The 23,597-nt window shown below is 48.0% G+C and overlaps 1 protein-coding gene across 1 annotated transcript in view; it reads right to left on the reverse strand.

Moving 5' to 3' along the window:
- Positions 1-23,597, reverse strand: part of doc2b (double C2-like domains, beta) — a 129,185-nt gene that overhangs the window by 89,662 nt on the left and 15,926 nt on the right. Inside the window, exon 6 of the mRNA XM_066695538.1 lies at positions 13,979-14,153. Within this exon, the coding sequence (XP_066551635.1) occupies positions 13,979-14,153 (175 nt within the window). The remainder of the gene's footprint in view (positions 1-13,978; positions 14,154-23,597) is intronic.

Here is a 23,597-nt window from a genome sequence, read left to right on the forward strand (position 1 = left end):
TTGTGATTCATAACGGCTGCTGTTTCCAGTTACTTAATTTCTGACTCTGATCATTTTTTATCGGCTCGGCATGAACCTCCTTCCTCTACGATTATCATAATAAGTGAACACAGCATTAAACTAACTCCCCAGAGAGGCTGAAGGAAAGCCACATTAGCATCGCCTTTGTCCGAGGAGCGCTTGAGAAGCACTGAGCCCCACACAGACGCAAACCACAGACAAAGTAGTGGTGCTGCAGGTTTGCGGTCTTTATGGCGTACGGGCATCAAGGCCATGGATAAACTCTGGAGTCCAAACTGTAAAAATCATGAATTTCACATCAGCTGAACAATTTATCCGCAGCAAACACCTGCCAGACTCCCTTCCATCCTATCCTGTGATTTGCCCGCAGAAAGGGACAGGTTGATGTTGCTTTTCCTTGATTTTAGCACATAATTTGTACAGTTAAATGGATCCAATCATGTTGAGCCACCCAACACACCTCCAGTAATCACATTAGGATGCACATTAGTTTCGTGACGAGTCAATGAACCCCCTCGGAAAGAAGGAGCTCCACACGATGAAGATTACAATCAATTAACATCGCTGGTGTGAGGTGGATTTCAAAGCCCGCAACGTGTCAGAGCGCCTATTAATTTGCGGGGCCAGATGGCGGCCACAGCTGGCTCTCCGAGCAGGAGGGATGACGTCAGCAGGGTAATGGACTTTCAAGGCAGGTATTCTTTTGAGTGTGGCAAACGCCAACGCGGAGAAAAACATGTGAAAGCAGCCGCCTCCTCCTTCTTGTTGCACTTCTCTGAGGTGCCACAAAAATACCCATTTACAGACCTCTGTTTCTGTGGCACCTCAGAAAGCACTGAGAGCAATGCATAGAACATCCCACCGCCCCTCGTTTGTGGCCTCAGCAATTCCACCGCAAGGCCATCGATCTCCCCGTCTCTTTGCCAGAGATGCCAGGTCAAACAGCCTCAACAGATCAGCAGTAATGATTCACCCAAGGATGTTTCTCAATAGCCTGGATGGAGCTACAAGGCCCTGATCACAGTTTGACGTGAAATTGTTTAATGATAACTTGTCATCTGTTGTTTTCCAGAGAAATCCTGCACGTATTCAATAAAAACGCCATTATCCGACACAATTCAAAACTGAGATTGAGATTTAATCTGGGCCAAATCATATACACGAAAATACATTTAGCACAGCATCAATTGTAAACATCTTGGTAACCCTTTCCATTGTCCAACCCCAATCTTTCCCTCTCACTGCGGTCTTCTCCGCTACCATCCCAGCTTCCCTAGCCAGAGCTCTCTAGATGAAGTACCATTTATTTTTCAGTTCAGGAGCAATAACACTTCATTTCCAAATTAAAGTCCCACACCACGGGAGCACGGCGTCATCGGCTTCAAACACTCAATCATCAAAACCACATTAGGACGTACGCAGGCGAATCAATGCGTTCAAATGATCTTTACCCCGTAAGGACTGCGCCCTGTCTGCTCTGAAATATATGAGCTCCTGAATCTCCATTTTTCTGTGGGCCAGTGAGGACTGGCCCATTTACACCTCATCTGGGAGCCCTTGAAAGGCAGGACTGTTTCCATCTGCGCCGATCGGCCGTCTGTCTGCTACCAGATACTGATGGCAGGAGACCGTGGGGGACCTCTGCATTTATGGTATGAAATGTGTTTTTTTAAGGGAGCTGTGCTTTCAAACAGGCATTTTAGATTTGGTCGTTTTTGAAAAGTTCAAATGTCTAAATTATTTTTGTTTTTTTTGGCACATTCAAAAAAAACGATTTCTAGCCCCTCATTCAGACTTAATTAACTCTGAACATGCCAGTGTCTCTGTGTGCAATGTTTTTACCGTATTCTCTGTGCTGTGTGTGTCGACCTGTCTGAGAATCTCTCTCCCGGGCAGCTTTGGTCTCAATCCCTCGAGTTTTCTTTGTCTCCTTAAAATTCAACAGCTTCATCTCAGGGACGCTTCACAAAGAGTTTCCCCAGCCCTGTTAATAACCTGCGGAGCTTAATACAACATCCTTCACGTAATACGTATTGCCACAGAGATGGAGATCAGACGATGGATTATCGGGCATTGCTAATGACCTCTCAGCCGACAGCGAGGCGAAGCCGGGGTGCTTTGATTGGCGGTTATTGAATTTGGGTCTCCCACACTGGCCTGAAGCTCGGAGAGAAGGAAGAGCACCTGCTAATTCCCTCCTCAGCTGGAGTGCAGATTCAGAAAGCGAACGCACGGATCTTCTCATACATTACAAATCACACAATGGCTGTGTTTACATGCAGAGAATTTCATCAGTCTGAATTAATTAGTTCCAACTGAAGAGTCTGAGCGAACTGCATCTATGAACACTAACATTCGTTTATATGTACAGGGATGTCATCGGAATACATTTTGCACATGGGTAGAGCATCCTTGACATCATGACAACACAAAGCCCATGTCATTCTTGCCAATGGTTGCGTTAGCGAGTTGTGTGCTCAGGTACACAATACTTCTATTTGTAGTATTTTTATAAATTCGACAGGGTCCGCAAAATATACTCCTTGTGCACTTGCTGAACATTAAAATTAGTAGTGCAATGCCAGTTTGATTCCAATGATTAGCGTGATGCCTATCCCTCCCCCAATGACAAGAGATCGCTGGATGAAGGTACGGAGCTCAGACTGGTGGGAGAGAGTTGTGCTTCAGGAGTTTACGGATTTCGAATGGAAGTAAAATGTAACATTTAGTTTCCACAGCAGAAAAATGTTCACTGTGTTTTTGGATTTAGCTGTGTGACGCAAAGTAACGGACGTGCGCTGAAAGAAGCAGTAGCCTCCGACTGAGAGAGTGGCGTTTATAAGGCTATTAGTAGCTAATATTCTTCCATTAAATTGATTATCGAAAGGTCTACACCAGCCCTTTCATTCGGATCAAAAATTCACTGGGAACAAGCTCGAACTGATTGGTCTGCTCCGATACATGAGGGTATTGTATCCGATTGAGTGATTAGTCGGATTATTAACAGAATATTAGGCTACATGTAAACGCAGCCAGTGAGAAAACGCAGCTCACTGTAATTGATTCTTTTGAAGCCTCGATCTGCGGAGCGGCTCGTTATGAAACACTTCAGATCAACAGGTGACCCGTTTATAAAACCACACTTAATCTCCTGCTTTTGACTCTCAGTAAACAGGCTCTCCGCGGCTCCGGTTAGTAAACAGATCACTGAAGTCAACGGTGACCAATTGAGACGTGCAGGGCAATCCGAAAATAAACCCAGAGGAGCGCGAGATAATCTGTTTAGTGTCTGAAATCTATGGCAGCTGGATGATAAATGGGGCTGACCTCCCTGCAAACAAGCCACCGCCCCCCCCCATCTGCTCAATGATCTCCTGTGCCCCCCCGACTCCAACAGCGCCGTCTCTCTCCTCAGTGGGAATATCCACCTCCGAACGAGTTTCATAGAGAATTAGTACAACAATATTCCAGGAATCAATACATTTGGGGGGAGGGCTTTTAACGTTTAGGTTCCCTTGACTGTGTAGAGACGGTGTGAAGCTGCGGAGACTCAGTTATTCATGTCAGGTTTTTCCTCCGCCGTGTGAAGGCAGTGAAGGCCAGGCGCAGCCCCTGGGTGAACCTGGGTAAACAGGCTGAAGACGAGGCCCCGAACGCGGGTTCTGGAGGAGTTCCTCACAGTGAACGACTGGAAAACCTGTTGAAGCCGAGAAAACCAACTCCCTGGGCTTCATGCTTACTGAGCCAAGAAAAGCAAACGGAAAACGCAGCTGCCCAGAGCACCCTGAGGACGATGGTTTGATGGAGCTGGGGTGGGACGCACCGCCAGCGAGACGCTTACATGAGCGCGCTCTGCGCTGACGGATGAGCTCAGAGTAAGCATTTTATTTGGTCGGTTGAATAAGTAAGCTGTCAAAATATTGGAGTCTGGAGGCTTAATGGGCAGAGCAGCGGCTATTTTTGGATCAATACGTTTGAAGACGCACTGCGAGATGCGCGCCTGTGTTGTGTTACTGACCAAAACCAAGCATCGCATTTGAAGACCGTTTCATCGCAATTATTGCATAGACCGGGTCTGTAAGCACAAGCTAAAGCAGGATATCATATCACAGGCACATGAAGATTTCAATGGGATTTTTGAAAGGATAATTACGGGTACTGTGGTAGATGTACAATCAAAAATCTCCCCAGTTTAGAAGTCTATATTTGTGATATGCACCCCTGTATGACACAGACGTGAATATGTGACCAGCACTGCAGTTATAGCTTCTCAGAGTCAGGAGATTTACATCTGACATGGATTTAATGTCCCTCGTCTCCACAGGCACTGAGAGACTCTCAGCCTGCTGTCATCCCGGAAGACTAGTATTGCGGTGACATCACAGCGCAGAGCTTGTGTTGCTGGAGCCAGATAAAGGCATCAGATAACCAGGGAAGCGCGGGCTGGCTTTGATGAACACACCAGTTTGTCACTTCCTCCAGGCGTCCCCTCAGTGGGGAGCAGCGGCGCCTTTTAGCAGAGTGATGCGGCAAAAACACATCCCATTAACTTCAAGTGCTCGGTCACCAAAACCTGCACAACACTGACAGAGTCTAAGACAACAACACAATTTTCCCTGACAGCTGTAACAGCGAGTACTTATGTCACTTAGCGTCTGGCTGGAGTATTTCATATCTGAAATGATAAAAGCCCTATTTTGTTCTTCTTCCCGAAGCATAGCCTGCCACTGCCAAGGGTTTCCAAGAACCGAGTTTGCAAACCGTACAGTGCGTGTGTGAGGGAACGGTGTAGCAACACTGCACAGTGAAGACAGGTCTCTCTGTTGTCTCTGGAAGTTTAAATCAGCATTCCTCGCCTCTCGCTCCTTCACATTACAGACGGTCTTGCAGTATGCAGAGCAGAGGCCTGATCGAGCCGCTGGGGGGTCATTCTAACGGTTCCTCCTGGCAGCCGCTATCAGACAAGCCGGGTCAGGTATTGAGGAACTAACTGGAATGCCAATTCTGCCCCATTCCTGCTGAGGCCGGTGTAAACTTCGGCTGACCGCAGCACAGCATCTAGACACAGTGGTGTGACACGGGGGCGTTTTCTAATCCACATGACATCCATTTAACCTGTTCTGTTCAAGCAAATAACTACACACCCACATTCAGACTTCTCTCGGGCGTTTCCCGGTTTTTAGAGGCAAAAAAAATGTCAGCCAACGCGTACAAAACACGCCAGCTGAACAGGCGAGTCTTACGGAGGATGAGGAAGGTGGTCAGAGTCTAATAACAGATTGGAGGGAGGAGGGAGCAGATGATGGGAATATTAGCACCAGGCCGGTACGGAGACACAGACGCCTGCATCGCTGCAGATTTACACCCCGGACTTCCAGACAGCAGATTTTCCTCGTATGCAATGAAACATACGGCACTGTTTGGCATTTGTCTGTGTGCCCGTGTGCCGCTGCCATGTTCGGTCGCACCGAGGGCTGCATCGAGGGGCAAATCCATTCAGAAACATCCCTGTGGAAAGAGACGAGCGACAGGCGGCGGATGATTGAGCACTGCTGTCTGAGAAGCACACACCTCGGGAAACCTCTTCCCTCGCATCTCCGCCGTGATTAGAGTGAATCTTGGGGCTGACAAATGATGGCACCAATCTAGCAACACTAACAAACATGTCTCCTTCAACCCTGCTGTTGTTCATTACTGTCCTATTACCCCAAGAAGCTTGTAGACAAACTGAGTATGATTTTATTAATGTGTTATTGATGCGGCAGGGGTATATTGGGGAGATTGCTCTGGGCTTGTTCTGTGCCGTTTTCACAGGGTCTGAGGGCCATTTGGAGGTGAGTACAAGAGCACGAAAGGCTTAAAGCTCTTACAACACACTAGAGTGCCTGTTCGCTGCCTTCCAAGGCCGCACACGTAGGTAACGAGTCGGCTTTGTTTAATGGAAGGACATACACGTGCGGCTTTGTTTCACCAGGCGCTGTCAGAGAATGTCATAACCCGTTAAAAGGATCAAACCTGACACAGTGAAGGATACTTCCTATTAACAGCAGCGGCATTGATTTTCTTGAATAGCTAACACAAAACGTTAATTTTAACAGGACAAAAGCAATCGGCACATGTTGATCTTCAAAGACAAAAGCTGGAATATTTCATGTAACCTTCTGAAGCAAAAGAGAAACGCAGCAACAAAAGGCTACTTAAAGCTGCTGTTGAGACCAAGAGTATTTACAAGTTGCCACAGAGAGACACAGGAGAGTACAGGTGAGAGGCAGCCATCTTGTTGTTTGACTAGTTTCAGACCAGTCTTAGCATTGCTCATTTTGTTTTAACTTTGGCTTAATTGAAGTTAGCATTGTCTGTAGTTTGCCTAAATTGAAGTCAATTCAGTTCAGCTGCTGAGCTGGTGAAAGTAAACAGGTTGAAGGAAAGGTGATTTAGTCAAGGACTAGCAGGACTGCTGTTAAGTGAGTTGTGCCAGGTGGATCCAGTTGGAGTCAGTTAGGTGTGAATTGGGGGCAAGTAGACAAAAGCTACTTAAAGCAGCTGTTGAGAAAGAGCGGCGCTGTTTCTCAGTGACAAAAAGTTAAGCAGTTGACTAAGGAACAGGAACCAAGAGACTAAAAAACTAACATCTAGAAGAATGTGGCCACTACAGTGTCAGGCTTGCAGAATGATTGCCTTCCTGGATGAACTCATCCAAGAAGGTTTAATTTGTAAAAGTTGTCAGCAGGTTGAAATCCTAGAGATAAAGGTTTGTGATCTTGAGGCTCAGCTTGTTGATCTGCGCTGTATTAGTGATATATAGAATTTGTCAATCAGCCCATGAGAGAGATGGTGCGCAGCCAAAACCTAGGAGAGTTGAGACCTCAGAGCAGGACAGCATAGAGAACTGCTGGGTTACAGTAGGTCGTAACCGCAGAACAGGGCGCGCACAGCCCCTAGAGACACCCCAAGAGCTAGAAATGCCCAACAGGTTCCATCTGCTGGACACCGAGTTGGACAGTGACAGCTCAGAGGGTGATGGGGGGGGCAGTTGTGCACCAGAGCACCATGGTGCCCACTCCACCCCAGAAGAAGGAGGTAGTTATAGTAGGAGACTCAATTCTTGAGGCATAGATCACACATTGTGTTCTAGTGACAAGGAGACCCGCATGGTATCTTGCCTGCCTGGTGCTCAGGTTGCAGATCTCCCTAAACTAGTAGACGGGCTACTGGCCAAAGCTGGGGGGAATCCACTGGTCATGGTCCACATTGGAACCAATGACATAAGAAAAGGTAGGACAGAGGTTCTGCAAGACAAATTTAAAGAGCAGAACCTCCACAGTAGTTTTCTCTGAAATACTTCCGGTACCATGTGCCAGGCCAGGGAGACAGGCAGAGATTAGAAAGTTCAATACGTAGTTGAATCCTGGTGTAGGGAAGAGGGTTTTAGGTTTATGGAGCATTGGTCTTTCTTCTGGGATAGATGGGACCTGTACAAACCGGACGGTCTACATCTAAACAGAAGGGGGGCTAACGCATTGGGAGAGTGTATGTGCGGAGTAATTGAGAATCATTTAAACTAGGAACCAGGGGGGCAGGAAGCTCTGACAATGGGACATGTTCCACTAAGGAAAGAAAACAGAGGGAAACTGCTAGTAGGAAAGTCCTGAAATGTTTGTACCTCAATGCCAGGAGTATAAGGAACAAGATGTTAGACCTAGAAGCCACAGTGCTGGCGGGTGACTATGATGTTGTAGGAGTGACAGAAACATGGCTTACAGAAAATGATGGGGATGAATACAAGTTGGAAGGATACACACAGTTTAGTAGAGACAGGCAAAATCGAAGAGGTTGTGCGGTAGCATTACAGTGCATCCGGAAAGAATTCACAGCGCTTCACTTTTTCCACATTTTGTTATGTTACAGCCTAAATATTAGATTAAATTCATTATTCTCCTCAAAATTCTACAAGCAATACCCCATAATGACAACGTGAAAGAAGTTTGTTTGAAATCTTTGCAAATGTATTAAAAATTATTCACAGCCTTTGCCATGACACTCAAAATTGAGCTCAGGTGCATCCTGTTTCCACTGATCATCCTTGAGATGTTTCTACAACTTGATTGGAGTCCACCTGTGGTAAATTCAGTTGATTGGACATGATTTCTTAAAAAAACAAGGACCAAACAATGGTCTACAATTAGAAGAGGTAGACTGGAGCACACTGGATACAGAGTCAGAGAAAATGGATGCTTATATTTTAAGAATATACTACTTGAGGCTCAGGAGAAATTTGTACCAAAGAGAGAAAGAAAATGTTGTATAGCACATACAAAAGAGATGGAGACAAAACAAAATACAAAGAATATGTTTTGCAAACTGCAAAGAGATCTTAAGAAAGGTATCAGGAAAGCAAAGAGGGAAATAGAAAGATGCATAGTTATTGGAGCTAAAACTAATGCAAAGAGCTTTTCTACTTGTAAAATGTTGGAAAAAATGATTAGACAGAAAATAGAGGAGCATCTCAATGAAAACCATATTCTTAGAGATAGTCAACATGAGTTTAGATGAGGCAGATCATGTCTTACTAATTTATTGGAGTTTCCTGAACATGCAACTGCAGCTGTAGATCACGTGAAAGCATATGATATGATATACTTAGATTTCCAAAAAGCTTTTGATAAGGTTCCACACCAAAGACTGATCTTCAAATTGGAAGCTGTAGGCATTCAGGGTAATGTAAGTAGATGGATTATGAACTGGTTGATTTATAGGAAACAGAGGGTGTTGATTAGAGTAGTCGCTTCTAACTGGAGTGAGGTTGTTAGTGGAGTTCCACAGGGATCAGTAATAGGGCCTGTGCTTTTTCTAATCTATATTAATGATCTGGACTCTGGGATAGTTAGCAAACTTGTCAAATTTGCAGATGATACTAAAATAGGTGGCTCAGCAGATACAATCTCGGCAGCACAGGCTATTCAATGGGACTTATATAACATTCAGTTGTGGGCCGACACCTGGCAGATGAAATTCAATGTGGACAAGTGCAAGGTACTACATGCAGGTAACAAAAATGTCCACTATAATTACACTATGGGAGGAATAGAACTAGATGAAGTAACGCATGAGAAAGACCTAGGAGTCTATGTGGACTCCTCACTTTCTCCATCCAAACAATGTGGGGAAGCAATAAAAAAGGCAAACACAATGCTAGGGTATATTGTCAAAAGTGTAGAATTGAGAACAAGGGCAGTGATGTTCAGACTGTACAATGCACTAGTTAGAGCTCATCTGGATACTGTGGACAGTTCTGGGCTCCACACTTCAAGAAAGATATTGCTGCTCTAGAGGCAGTTCAGAGGAGAGCAACCAGACTTATTCCAGGTTTGAAGGGAATGTCCTACTGAGAGACTGAGAAACTGAACCTTTTAAGCCTGGAACAGAGGAGACTACGTGGGGACTTGATCCAAGTCTTCAAAATCATGAAAGGCATCGACCACATCAGACCAGAGGAGCTTTTCCAGATCAGCAGGGACACACGCACCCGGGGACACAAATGGAAATTGGGCTTCAAGGCATTCAAGACAGAAAACAGGAGACACTTCTTCACACAGAGGTGTCACAATCTGAACAAACTCCCCAGCGATGTGGCTGAAGAGACAATTTGGGAACATTCAAAAACAGACTGGATAGGATCCTTGGATCACTGAGTTATTAATGGACACCAAACGAGCACGATGGGGCGAATGGCCTCCTCTCGACTGGACACTGTGTTATGTTCTTCTTATGTTCTAACATAGAACAAAAGGAAAAAAAAACACAGAATTTTATGAAAAATGCATCAGTTGCTGGTCGTTTGCACTTCAGCAGTAATGAATTGCTGAAACAACGCACTGCGATGGTGTGCGTCTTCACAAACGCACTGTGTGGGAGTCAAGTGCTCTGCAAATCAGCCTGGGGAGGATTTCCACTGCTCGGGAGCAGAGGGTCACGTTCGAGGTGCAGATGTTAGCGGTTTAATCAAACCCTGTGGAGCTCCACAAACCTGCCAATAATTACCCAGCAATTTTGAATGCCAGTGCCTCACTTTTAACCCTCCTTTCACAAATTGCACCTCGAGATGAGATCTAGAAGTGGCCTGGATACATTTCAGTGGCTGATCAAACACTCAAACGAGATTAGTTTCGGCGTCGGGTGCAATAAGGGCGCTACCTAAGCAAGCAAACCCGTGGCACAGGTGGGGAGAAGCCAGTCACTTGATGACAATTTACCCTGGTAAACGATACGGTAAACAACACGTACTGAACACAACCTGTCAGACTGCGAGTTGTGAGTTGGAAGAGGTTCACATCCCTGCCTCTCACCTATTGAACTGTGTGGATACATTGTGTACTTTAATCAGTAAAAACTGAAATGTGAAACACTGAATAAAAAGTAAACAAAACCAAAGCCAAACGATATTTACCAAGAGTAGCCACAAGACCTTTAAAGCCAAACTTTGGCCGTTTTATACCACTCGGGTTTTCCGTTCTGCTGAAGAAATCCCATCTCGTGAGTCTCACGTCTGCGGGGGAACTCAGCTCGGTGACAAAATATATGGCCATGTAAAACACCAGCGTCAACCGCCATCTGCTTGCTGCGGCAGAAAGTGTATCCAAACTCCTCGTGCCAAGAGCGGTTATACAACAGGAGGCCTGGACCGAGAAACTCGCCATGGTTAAGAAAACTGAAGCTTGTTTCTCTTCGGCAGATCGACATACAGTAAGATTGTTGTTTAATGTGCGTCACGTGACACTCTCAACCCTGTCATTACTTCCAAGAGGCACCAAGCACACTCCCGGCGGCCCACCCGTGCACCGGGACCCCTGGAAGTCTTCAGCAGTGGTTCCTGGTGTTTTAGACACTTCCAAAAGCACAGCGAGAAGAGGCAGAAGGGGGGATCGAGTCACTTCAGGAAATGAGCAGCTGATCCCCGCCTTCACAAAGGGCAGAACCAATTTCCAAGTTGTTTATGAAATCGACTAAAATAGAAAATAAGTAGCACGGCAGTGAAAGAGCAGGATAATTGTGAATTCAAACCCGGTGAAAAGAGCATCATTAGCCGAGAGAGAGCGCGAGCACCCGGCGGCTTCCTGTTTGCGGAGCGTCCTCTTGGAGAGGCGCAGGGAGCGGCGCCGTGCCGACACACAGAGGTACTCTTTGCCCCGCAATTAAACACTTATCGTCGAGAGCAGATGGTTCGGCTTTAGTCTTGTCGCAGCGAATTTACTTTACATAAATCTCCCCTTTGTGCGAGTCCCGGTGAACGCCGTGCAGCTGCTCCACGTTTGATGGCACGTACAGAAAAGGATGATTTTTTTGGTGTTATTATAATTATTAGCGTAGCGAATCTGGGCGCGTTGCCATCCTGCCCGAGCTTTTACGACCATCTTATCAGAGTGAGTCTGTGCTCCTGACAGCTGTTTAAACGGTGACTCTGAAATTGTAAAGCCAGAGAGCAGGACTGCAATCGCACCACCTTCCCCCCCACACCCCGTCAGCCAGGGATGATTAATCATTTCAAAATTACGCACGAGGTGCACCTTTGCCGAGAGGATGTCGGTTCGAGAGTTTGCCACTGCAGAGAGGAGCATAAGGGTGCACAGCCAGGCCAAGAGCCTCACAACTCCCCAAGATGTGTCAGTTTAAAGATAAGACCATAAGAAAGTGTCCAGTCGAGAGGAGGCCATTCGCCCCATAGTGCTCGTTTGGTGTCCATTAATAACTAAGTGATCAAGGATCCTATCCAGTCTGTTTTTGAATGTTCCCAAATTGTCTCTTCAGCCACATCGCTGGGGAGTTTGTTCAGATTGTGACGCCTCTCTGTGTGAAGAAGTGTCTCCTGTTTTCTGTCTTGAATGCCTTGAAGCCCAATTTCCATTTGTGTCCCCGGGTGCGTGTGTCCCTGCTGATCTGGAAAAGCTCCTCTGGTTTGATGTGGTCAATGCCTTTAATGATAAAACAAGTCTCTGTGCCGGGAACTTTAATTCATTCAATTATATTTCCCCCCACAAAACCTGAACACAGTGTGCAGCCCAAGTGTGAGTTGTGTGGCACAAGCCCTGCAACAAGAACACATCAAAAAAAGTGCGTCAATGTAGATTTTTATCAATAATACAAATCTCGACGAGAACTTCTCCTGAGAGCCAGTGAAGTGGTTATGCGTCTGAAAAGAGTTTCAAGAACAAGTTCTCGGGAAGCACACCCCCATATCGATATCTATGAATTATTCAGCGTACAAAATTAGGCGTATTTAGCCGAGCTGACTCCAGACGCCGTTTCCAGGCGCTCCATGCGTTCATAAATCACCTCTCCTCTGCCTATTAATCAGCCAGCGCAGACTCACTCTGTTTTCTCCTTCAATTACACTCTCCATTTTCCCTGATGTGTGTCACCCAATGAGTTATTTCTTATTTACTTCTTCCGAAGAAAACCTTTCATAACTTCCTCGATTGATGACTTTCGTACAAAGGGGGTGCGTTGCTGCCTGGTAGCGCTGATGGTAAAACAAGTAAACACATTAAGAAAGAAATGTATTTCTCAGATTACGGGCTGTTGTTTTGGTCCGAGGTCCCGTCGGGCCAAGAAACCATTGTTTTTGTAGCCATGATGTTCAGACACCTCTCTGCGTTTCCCCCAAACAGAGCCTGAACCTCCTATACACCATCAATCATTAATGTACAACAAGATATTTGGGTATCCCTGCAGTTATTTTGGTTTAGGTTTTTCTACCTACTGAAGATGAACTGAACTTTTAACACAATAAAAAACTGGAGAGACGAGGGACACGGGCACAAGTGTGTACATTAATCCACACATACTAAGAGAGGATACCTGCCCCCACCAGAGCACCCATCCTTATGGAAACGATGTCACTGAGATCATCAGGAGGGAAGAACCTGATAAATATCCAATTATAGCTCATTACACAGGAAGGTATAAAGCAGCTGAGGTAATTATCCACACACACACAGGGAGGAGAAGGTCGTGGGAGAAGGTCGGCATTAGCAATGCCGGGTCACGGGGGTGTCTGCCATCTCTAATCAGAAGCTGGAACAGAGCGGAGAAGAGGCGCAGAGGAACGGGCCCGGCTGACGGATAACAGAGCGAATTAGAAACGGATTGGTTTCAAGCCCGAGTCCTACAGGTGTGACTTCTGATGGACTCGTCAGGAAGCACGAGAAATGACAAGCACAGATCGGTGGACGGTCAAACGACATTAGCAAGGAAAATAATGATGTCAAAACAGGGAGGCGGGACGGACGCAGACGCAGCCACTAGATTGTGTAGTGTTTTCCTCCTTCAAAGACAGAAGCGGTTCGATCTCCCAGTCCTGGCAATCGCACAGTTAAGATAAGACGGCGAGGCGAGCGTCAGCCCGGGAGACGTGGGCGTCGCGACCTGAGCTCAAAACGCTTCACCAATTAACCTTGTTTCCCTGCAAATTAAACCGATTCTTTAAAATTACCATAATACAGGAACAACAACAAACATGTTGTACATCACTGCCTTGATCCGTCACACAAAACCAGAACCACACAAACAAAGGCAGGCTCAGGGCCGGCAGGAGGTCCCGAGGTTCAGCCGAGCAAATATTAGCCGATGGGATTGTAAGCCAGAGGAACAGCAAACACACATTCCTGTACAGACACTGCGGGGCCAAGGCATCCAAAAACAAACACAGAGAGCATGAGCAATCCGCGTGATGGATTATCTGTGTAATTACACGCGTACGCAGATGTGTGCGTCAGTGTCGGTGTGTATCGGCTCCAAGCAGAGACGTCCGAACGTCCCGATGAGCTTCACAGATCTCGGTGCTTCAGTACCAACACGGGAGATAAGAGTACAGGCTTACTGTGGCGTGACAATGACTTTGTATACATGCAGGAATATGTGCGTGATCTGGGTGTTTTATTTCGGAGAGTGCAGGACTGACCTTTGCTCCGTGCCCAGCTGTAGGTCCGGCCCGGCGGCACAGCCCTGCAAGTCTGCGTCCCTCCTCTCTGCGCCGCCCCCCGCAGGCCGGTCTCCGCCCCTCGACAGCGCTCCTTCAGGGGCCGCACAAACTTGGGCAGGGCCTTGTAGAACCAGGCCCCGGAGCGCTTCCATACCTGCAACACAGAGCGGGGGGTCAGAGGCACACGGACCCTGCAGGCCAAGGAGAGGCAGGTAACAAGCCCCACGCCCACGATGGCCGTGACAAAGCTCGGCAGGTCTGACGCAGATGCTGTTCCCCCCGGGTGATTTTCTGCTGCAGGTTTATAAACACGGAGGAAAACCGAATCCCAGAACCCGTGGGGCGGCTGATTAAAACACAGCAGGGTTGTGTGTGTATAAAACACAGTCTCTTAAACACCGCTGGAGACCACCTGAGTGACTCACACTACAGTCAGAGCCTCACAACCGTCAGGCAACACATGACTCAAAATATCGCAGAACAGCTGCCAGCTTCTCATGGATTAATTAAAGGATTCGATTCGATTAAATCACACGAGAGGCACCGTTGCATTTGCCTCGGGCCACGAGCTCTGCAGCGTCACGAGGAAGTTCAGACTGTGTCTCGAAAATGCACAATCAGTCATCGGTCCCTTTGGAGAGTAAAAGGAATAAGAAGGAAGGAAAAAAGTGGTCAATGAGCAAAGCCATTTCAAATTAGCGGCTCGGATTGACTAATGCCGCGGCGCTGCCGGAGTGAGCGCCGGCGAGACGAGCACACTCTGCCACGAAAGCCATTAAAAAGAGAAAGATATTAAAAAGAACAGGGCTGCCTGCCTTCCACAGCGGCTTCAGAAGCAGAGCAAATTAATTGTCAGCCGATTTCTTTCGATAGTGCACGCTTCATGCATGGGCAGCCTAACACAAAAGGAAATTAGCTGTAGAGAACTCGGCTCGGCTCCCATTACTGCTCAGCTGCCAAGCGCAGCACAGAAACTGGCAGGTCTGCGCCCAGGCACTGCCCTCAAAAAGCAAATCCAGCACCTTGGCGCAGGCCGCCCCGCGCAGCAGAAGCACATTAAGATTCCGGCTCCGGCAGGCGACTCCACCAAAAGCACGGTGTGTGACAGGCCACGGCGCCGCAAGACCCGTCACACCGAGAGGTGAAAACCATCCTCAGGTGCAAATACCTGTCATTCGTAATTTTTGTACCAGCAAATGGCAGTGCACCCCCCACCCCCCCGCTAAGTGAATGGAAGAGTAAATAAACAGAGCAATCCCAGGCAGGACCGAAGGAGATACGGAGCCCGAACACACAAACCAAACAGCCTTTAATAGCCTCCGATGTGGTGAGAAATGGAGGAGGGCAATGGAGGCCAAGGCCTAGGAGCACAAACCACTCATCGCACGGCGGCCAGGAGCCGTCAGTAAACAATGCAGGTGAGGAGGAAGTACAGCACGAACACAGCAACGGGACAACTCCCCAAAACAGGGGGGGCGGATTATACTAAACCAGAGGACGCCTCCTGATCTGGATATAATTTCTAGCGCTGATCGTTCAGGACTGCAATCCACAGCCAACCAAAGACTGTTATATAACCAAGAATACTGTGATCTCGGGACTCAAAATCAGTCGCTGCTTTATACAATTCTATACTTCACTAAAAACCCTCACAGTTTTAAATAATTAAAAGGCTCTGATTTAGGAAATTATTACTTCAATTAAGGGTTCAATTAAGTAATTGAGAGCTCGGTTGGAACACACACCAGCAGGTTGAGAAACACTGTCGTAGTGCATTTAATTCCAACACGACCGACTCAAAACAATCAACTATTCAATTATTAAGACGGGGTGAGGAACGTTGGTTAGCACTGCTTCGAGTTCGAGTCCCGTCTCGGGGGGCCTGTCTGTGTGGAGTTAGCATGTTCTCCCCGTGTCCACATGGGTTTTCTCCGGGCACTCTGATTTCCTCCCACCGTCTGAAGAGGTGCAGGTCAGGTTGATTGGTCCCTCTAAATTGCCCTGTGTGAGTGTATGTGTGTGAGTGTATGTGTTTGTGTGTGTGTGTGTGATGCCTAGTGATGGACTGGCATCCCGTCCTGGGTGTACTCCTGCCTTGCACCCTCTGCCTGCTGGGATCGGCTCCGGTTTCCCTGCCAGGATAAGCAGCTTTGAAAATGGATGGATGGGTGGGGAAAGCCAGGGCAAACACCACTCGACAGGGCTGTTAGCGCCGCTCTGCTGTAACGAACACAGTGAGGTTTTCTGTGAGAGCCCACCTGAACGCCATCACGCTGCAGTGGAGAAGCAGGGTCCCGGCCGGAGCTCAGGGCTCTAGACGTCCCTCTTAAATCAAGCAATTCACGCCTCTGTTCCCCGGGGGGTCATTATTCGAATGGGGGGCACAGCCACTCACCCACATCCGTTCCGTACAGCAATGTGATTATTTGTGTTTTTAATTCATTTTATAGGTCTGTATGAAATGCAAAAAAAGACAATTACAAATCTAGATGCAACACATCTGTGAGTAATCTGCCCGATTTAGAAGCGAAGGAGAGGCATTTAGGGGAGAAGAATTAAGCCTCTTGTCATTGAAAATGAGAGCTTTCACAGATATTTCAGTCGCATGAAAGGAAGCCTGTGAAATTTGCTTATCACTCGTAGCGATGCTAAGAGTGTGTTTGCCGAGTGTTGTGATGTAAACACAGGGAACATATACTGAGGACAGTTATATTTAGCGGCTGTTTCTTCCAGAACATGCAGGGAACGTGATGTGCGATGAGTAGACCGTTCAAACGCAGCTGGTTCCTCTTCAAGTGAACAGAGGGCTGGCGAGAGGACGTGGCCGACTGTCCCATGATGCAACGCACTGATGCACCTGCTCCAGACAGCCGAGTGACACTTCGAAACGGCCTCATCACAGACAGGCCGGCCTGGCAGCCTGGTGGTCTCACTCTGCCCTGGTAATACCCAGCGCACCATTCGGCCCCAAAGCTGGCCAACTGAACCCCCTAGAGCCCGGGAGCGAAGAGGCCGCCGGCAAACCGCCCAGTACAGCCAACAGAGCCCAGCCTCTCCATGGCCTGCAGTCCGAGCGAATGGCACGGCAGTATTGTCCACAGAGCTAGACATGTGCTTGTGTTTTATTATTGGGTGGGAGATCACTATGGACATTAGTTTTATTCTGTAGGTTTCAGTGGCGAGTCTGTAGACACAACAGTCGCTGTTTAAACGACTGTAGGGAGCATGTGCTGTAGCGAGGATGACTGCTGCTCTGGCCAAGATGACACCCAACAGCACAACCCATGTGCGAGAGACCGGAGCACGTCCAGTGTGCGGCACTCAATCGTCTAGGAAGCAATTCAACAAATCCAGGCTTTCCGGACGATCTGCGCAGTGAGAGGCGCGTTCGATTCCTCTGCGCTGTTTATTTAGATGCGTTTATTCGATCTGTGAATCGGCCGCGGAGGAAGTCAATCTTTTAATCTTTGAAGTCTCCTCTGAGAGCCGGGGATCAAAGCGGATCAATGCGGAGTGACAGGAGACGGATGGAGTTCACCCCCCAGCGAGCGCCGGTCTGTATCACGGTATTCGGACGCGGTGCGACACCCCGGAGAGGGGAGACCCCCAGTGGAGCCGCGTGGACGTCCAGCGCACAGAAGAGGGGGAGCTGGGAGTGGAGGTGAGAGATATCGCGCCTGCCTGTCTGCACCCTTCGCACCGAACTCACCGCAACCGCCGGCCCACGGCTCCACACGTTTCTACAGCACTGAGATTAATAATAATAGTAAATTATAAACACCAGGAGATAAACAGTGTCTGAGGGAACGCAGGGAGAGAAGAGCCTCCCCCGGACTCCCCCGGCTCGGGCTCAACCGCACAGAACCACGGTTTGGAAACGTGGCCCGGCCCAGATACCACCTGCGGCTCTGCTGTGGAGGCTCTGAATTTTCTATATCATTAAACCCCTGCGAAGGAGCACTGGCAGCGAGTCTGAAAATGTCCAAACGCTTCATTATTTCTTTCTCTTTAAAGGACAACAAATTGGTAGGAGAATGAAAGACGGACGCCTGAAGAAAAAGTGAAAAACAATGGTAATAAAGCTACGATTGCCGCGACACGTAACTATCGGGCGCAGAACAACATAAAGCCGTTGTGTAGGTGTCTTGACGGCAGCCAACAAAACACACGTAGTAGAGGAGCGAAGCCGTGTGCCAGATACTCCCAGGAAGGGAGACGTGGTTTGAGCCGCATCCACAACCGCAGATCTCACCGCACAGTTCAGGAGTATTTAAAAACACACACTCACACACACACCACAGAAAAGCGAACGTTTGATGTACAGGGGAGTTGCGGGGGAGTCAGTGGGCCGGAGACGAGCTCGATTTCGCACTTTAACAAGCTTCTGGGTATTGAGAAGCAGAAAGAGAGCAACTGTGTAACCAACACCTCCAGGCGGCTGGAGCCGAGATAATTCGGTGCTCTTGTGTGACTCACACACAGGGGAAAATAATATATATAGAGAGAGATAGATACACACACACACACACAATACAGAGACGCACAGCCACTACGCCACTGATGGAGAGCTCCAGCAGGACACATATTTATATGCAAGTGTTCATATGGATGCTTTCTGCCCAGGCAATTTGATGTCTGCTGCTCAGATATTTACATAAACATCGAAATGGTGCAAATTGCTTTTTTTCCGTCTGCTTGTTGTTTGTTTTTTAATGTATTATTATTATTACGATGATTATTATTTTAATAGATGGTTTGGGAGAAAGTAGGCCGGGACATAATGGGATTCTCAATTAGCTTCAAGTTTGTCACTCCAGGAGAAGATTATTTCACTCCTGGGCTGGAAGTTAATTACTTTCCATCCCACATGTTGGGCACACTTTCTGAAAAACGAGAGAGAGAGGGAGACGGGGAGAGGGAGACAAGGAGAGGGAGCAAGGGAGACGGAGAGAGAGAGGGAGAGGCAGTCGTGTGGGAATCAGTGTCCTTTCGAGGTCAATAAAGTGGAAGCAGATAAAACAGCCGTGTCTCGTCCTCCGGCCTCGACCCCATTATCTGCCGCTGCCGGGCAGAGAGTCTAAGTCTCTCCCATCTCCCTCACAGAAGACAGGAGCCGGATTCCCAGAGCTCCTCTCACCTGATAAACCAACTCAAACAGAACCCCTGTCCCCAGTATAACTGCACAGTTTACTGGGACCACCAGCACCGGCCTGACCTGAGAGAGTGATGGGATTTGACCGCACTCTTCTCTCGACCTCTAGATCACAGACTCTTTATAGGAAACACAGATGCTTCCCTTCCAGGTGAAAGAGTGGGAGCGCAGGATGAACTGACAATGCAGGCGCACATGGAAATGAAGGAACTTCCTGTCTGCTAACCTACAAGATGGATGGAGCAAAAAGTGGCGTTCTAATAGTTTCCTTGTTTGTTTTGTTCTGTTGACGAAACTCCCCCAGAAGCTTTCTGTGCTGTCTGCAAATCTTTTCCCATCAGCAAACAGAGCAATACAGTAATCTCCCTGCACGCGATAAAATGCACGGGTCGGCCGTTCTGCATCGACAGAAACTAATTTAAGACGCCTCTCTCAACACAAAAAAAAGTCACCGCTGACAGCAAGACGGACCCGGGAGGCCATTCTCGTTGGCAATGGGTATTGGAATGATATCGATGCGAAATCCCTGGAGAAACTCTACCGCACTGGTTTCCGATCGTCACTCGATTGTCACCGCACAGGGAGCCAGGGTTTTGTATGGCAGCCCACCTAAAAACAGGCACCGCCAACGCAACTGCAAACTCTCACAATGCAACTCATTCTCAGGAAAGCCCACTCGCCTGCACACCTCCGAGCCACATGTAATAAGTGTGGCTTGTGCAATAAGAACATAACACAGTGTCCAATTGAGAGGATGCCATTCACATTCTTCAGCCACATCGCTGGGGAGTTTGTTCAGATTGTGACGCCTCTCTGTGTGAAGAAGTGTCTCCTGTTTTCTGTCTTGAATGCCTTGAAGCCCAATTTCCATTTGTGTCCCCAGGTGCGTGTGTCCCTGCTGATCTGGAAAAGCTCCTCTGGTTTGATGTGGTCGATGCCTTTCATGATTTTGAAGACTTGGATCAAGTCCCCACGTAGTCTCCTCTGTTCCAGGGTGAAAAGGTTCAGTTCCCTCAGTCTCTCAGTAGGACATTCCCTTCAGACCTGGAATAAGTCTGGTTGCTCTCCTCTGAACTGCCTCTAGAGCAGCGATATCTTTCTTGAAGTGTGGAGCCCAGAACTGTCCACAGTATCCAGATGAGCTCTAACTAGCGCATTGTACAGTCTGAACATCACTGCCCTTGTTCTCAATTCTACACTTTTGACAATATGCCCTAGCATTCTGTTTGTCTTTTTATTGCTGAATTTCATCCGCCAGGTGTCGGCCCTGAAAATTATCTAAGTCCCTTTGAATAGCCTGTGCTGCCAAGATTGTATCTGCTGAGACTGCAATCATCTGGAAATCTGTCTGCAATAACCCCTCTGGAAACAGCCCTGTCAGGTTCAGCATCCAACGTACCCAGCTGCGTCCACCACCATGTTCAAAATTATGACACAAACAGCAGGCCCTGCTCTTGGTCTTTCACTGGCAATTGTGTCCGGCCCCGTTTCACTTTGCTGTGTTCTTTTGAAGAGCAGATTCGCTGCTCTCTAAACTGGGTTTCAGAGGCCAAGACGGATGTGTTAAGGATGTCCTTCTCCCTCCGTCTATTACACGGATAAACCTTCAGCTCTTGACAGATTGTGTCTCTCTCTCTTGCCGCCTGCAGAGAGAGTTCATCTTAATCTGAGGGCTGTCATTTCCCTGGAAGAGCTTTGACTGGATTGCCGTGCGAAAAAAAGCTCCCAATGAAGTTTCTTTAAATGAGAAAATTGGTCTTTTCTTAAATGAAAAAAGACATCACACACCAATTCTGCAGGGAAGACAGAAGCCATGGAAGAGGACTATTTTACACCCAGTCTGACGGGCAACCGCAGTTTGGGTCCATGCAGGAAATTGATCAAAGACGGGGTTATCGGAGGACGGCAGGATGAGACATCCCGTGGAGCTGATCAAATCTGCCTTCCTATCCGGCTCCACAATCCCCAGGCTTCCTTTTCTCACTTTTAATTTCATTTCAACTGGCAGTTTCTTAGACCAATCCAGTGCAGCACGATAAACCCAGTCTGGATAAATCTCCACACTGACAAGGTCCTGTCAGCCTAGTCGTCTCCGGCCAACGCTGCCCCTTCCAGCAGCTGTCAGAGAGGACTTCTGCCTCCCAGTCACATCTCTCTCCTGTCCCCAGGTCCCATCTCACAGACATTTGATGTCAGGTGATGCTCAGATGGTCTATGAACCACAGCCACGTTCTTCAATGCAGTTGTTTTGACTTCTGTGGATGTCTTCGGGCTGCCTGTGAAAGATGTGCTTTTACAGACGAGCCCGTCTGGAATCGGTACGTTTGACGATGTTGGAGAAGGAAATGTTATTCTGTTATGATGATTATTTAGCTACATAGCTTTCCATCTGATATCAGTAGAGAGAACAAGCATGACACAGGATTTCTTTAACTAATCGTCCAAGATGGTCTAATTTTATACTGTACCAAGCAAGAGAAGATGAGTCACGAAGCAAACCATCTTAACACCCCGGCTCAGAACTACACAAGAATAGGATCGACACTACAGGAAGCGTTAAGATTCGTCCTTCAGACTCTGAAGAGAAAAGAAATATAAATATTTAAAATCATACTTTAATAAATGAAAGTAGGGAAACTCGAGGGACCCCTACAGACGGTGTGGTCGCTCTGATTAATCCCGCTCTCCGCGGCCACTCGGGCTCGTAACACGATCTCTGCAATCCGCGAAAATGAATTGCAATAGTTTCACAAATGAGTGTAGCGCTCTTAATTAGTCCCGCAGCAGTGCGAGGCCGTTAACGGTGCAGTCGACTCCCCCAGCGCCGGCTCAGGTGATGGTTTAAATCCAATTCTGACAAACACTTCACTGAACAGACACACAAAGACTCCACTTCAAAATCAGTTTTTCCTTTCGTCTGCAGCAGCTCAGTCCAGCTCTGCCTTGCTGTGTCCCGGGGGTTTTTAAGATGCTGCTCCCTTGTCTCTCTGGCCTCTGTGTGTCTCTCTCTCTCTCCCCCCCAGAATCTAACCTTCTCTTGACTGTCAACAGCCGGACAGAAGGGGTTGTGATCTCTTGCTCGTTAGTCGAGTATGACAGCACTATTCGGTTATGAACTGCACGTGAACTTGGAGTAGATCTGTTTCTCATGGCTGCCAACCGAGACCACAGACACCTTTTTCTTCGTCCAATAATTGGTAACCAACTGTCATCAGGTGGAACATAAACCCAATACCAAGTCTAATTATCTGACAAAGAGGTGTTTAGTAAGTGGGCTAGGCCACACGTCAGGCACCGTCCCCCAACACTGTCCTCTCCCTGAGCTCTTCTGGGGACGTCTTGACAGAGTGCGATGTTTCAACCGACATGCGAATCTCCACAGCAGCTTTCCTTTCAGCGTTTTAATTAGCGCAAGTGATAGGATCGCTAATTAACATGCAAGAGGCAGCGTCTCGTGAAATTGTTTTTGTGGTTGGCGAGCGCGAGGCTGGCGGGCTACAGGGACACACCTCCCCACGGGATCCCATCGACCGGGAGACCGCCTGAGGGCAGATGGACGAGACCGACGGGAGAAGACGGCTGAAGGAAGCTGGAATATAAACGCAGCTTCTCTGCCGCGCCCTGCCGCGCTGCCGCCGCGCTGTCACAGGGGGGTGCCGCACATCTCTGCCCCCTCTGCATCCGACCCTGTGAAGAGCAGTTTAATAATCTGCTCCCTGTAATCGGGCGGTGCTCAGTCCAATTACATCACGAGCGAGTTTCACAGGCGCCGTGTCCACAGGTCACTGCCAGAGACACACACACCTCTGTCGCAATTATTCCTAATGAAATCACTCCGGCGCCGATACAGGAGATAATTCGGGACATCATTTCCCCAGTTGAGGTGGTCACAGATATGTGGGAGAGGGGGTTCACTTGCACACACAGGCTGTAGATTATAGATGAATGAACACTCACTCACACACTCTCTCGCAATCACAGCCCCACCAAAAACACACATTTTGTCGCCGACACTCGATCGCAAACTCGAACAAACCCCTTCAAGAGCACGTTTAAAAGTCCACTAATTGATCACAGCGGCACCGGCTCCCAGGGACTGGTCCGAGCGGCCTCTCTATTACGCGTCCTTCAGAAATAAGACCTCAGGTCCCCGGGCTGCTCCACCGTTCCACATCATGCAAATACCTCCCCCTGGATCTCTCTCATTAACTGAAAATACGTAACGTTTCCTCCCAGCCCCCGGCAGCTTGTGTGCGTTTGAAATGACAACAACACGGTGGGGTCGAACCTGGGCATCAAAAGGGGGTCCTGATAATATCGCCTCTCACCAGAAACGATGGCAAAATGTGACCGTTGGAGCCGGTGTTGCTGCCTCGAGACGAAGCGCGCAGGCCTGCACAACGCACAACCGCGTCCAACGCGCCTGTTGTTCTGCTACTCAAGTGT

The sequence above is a fragment of the Amia ocellicauda genome, chromosome 22 (assembly GCF_036373705.1).
Source record: "Amia ocellicauda isolate fAmiCal2 chromosome 22, fAmiCal2.hap1, whole genome shotgun sequence".
Taxonomy (NCBI): domain Eukaryota; kingdom Metazoa; phylum Chordata; class Actinopteri; order Amiiformes; family Amiidae; genus Amia; species Amia ocellicauda.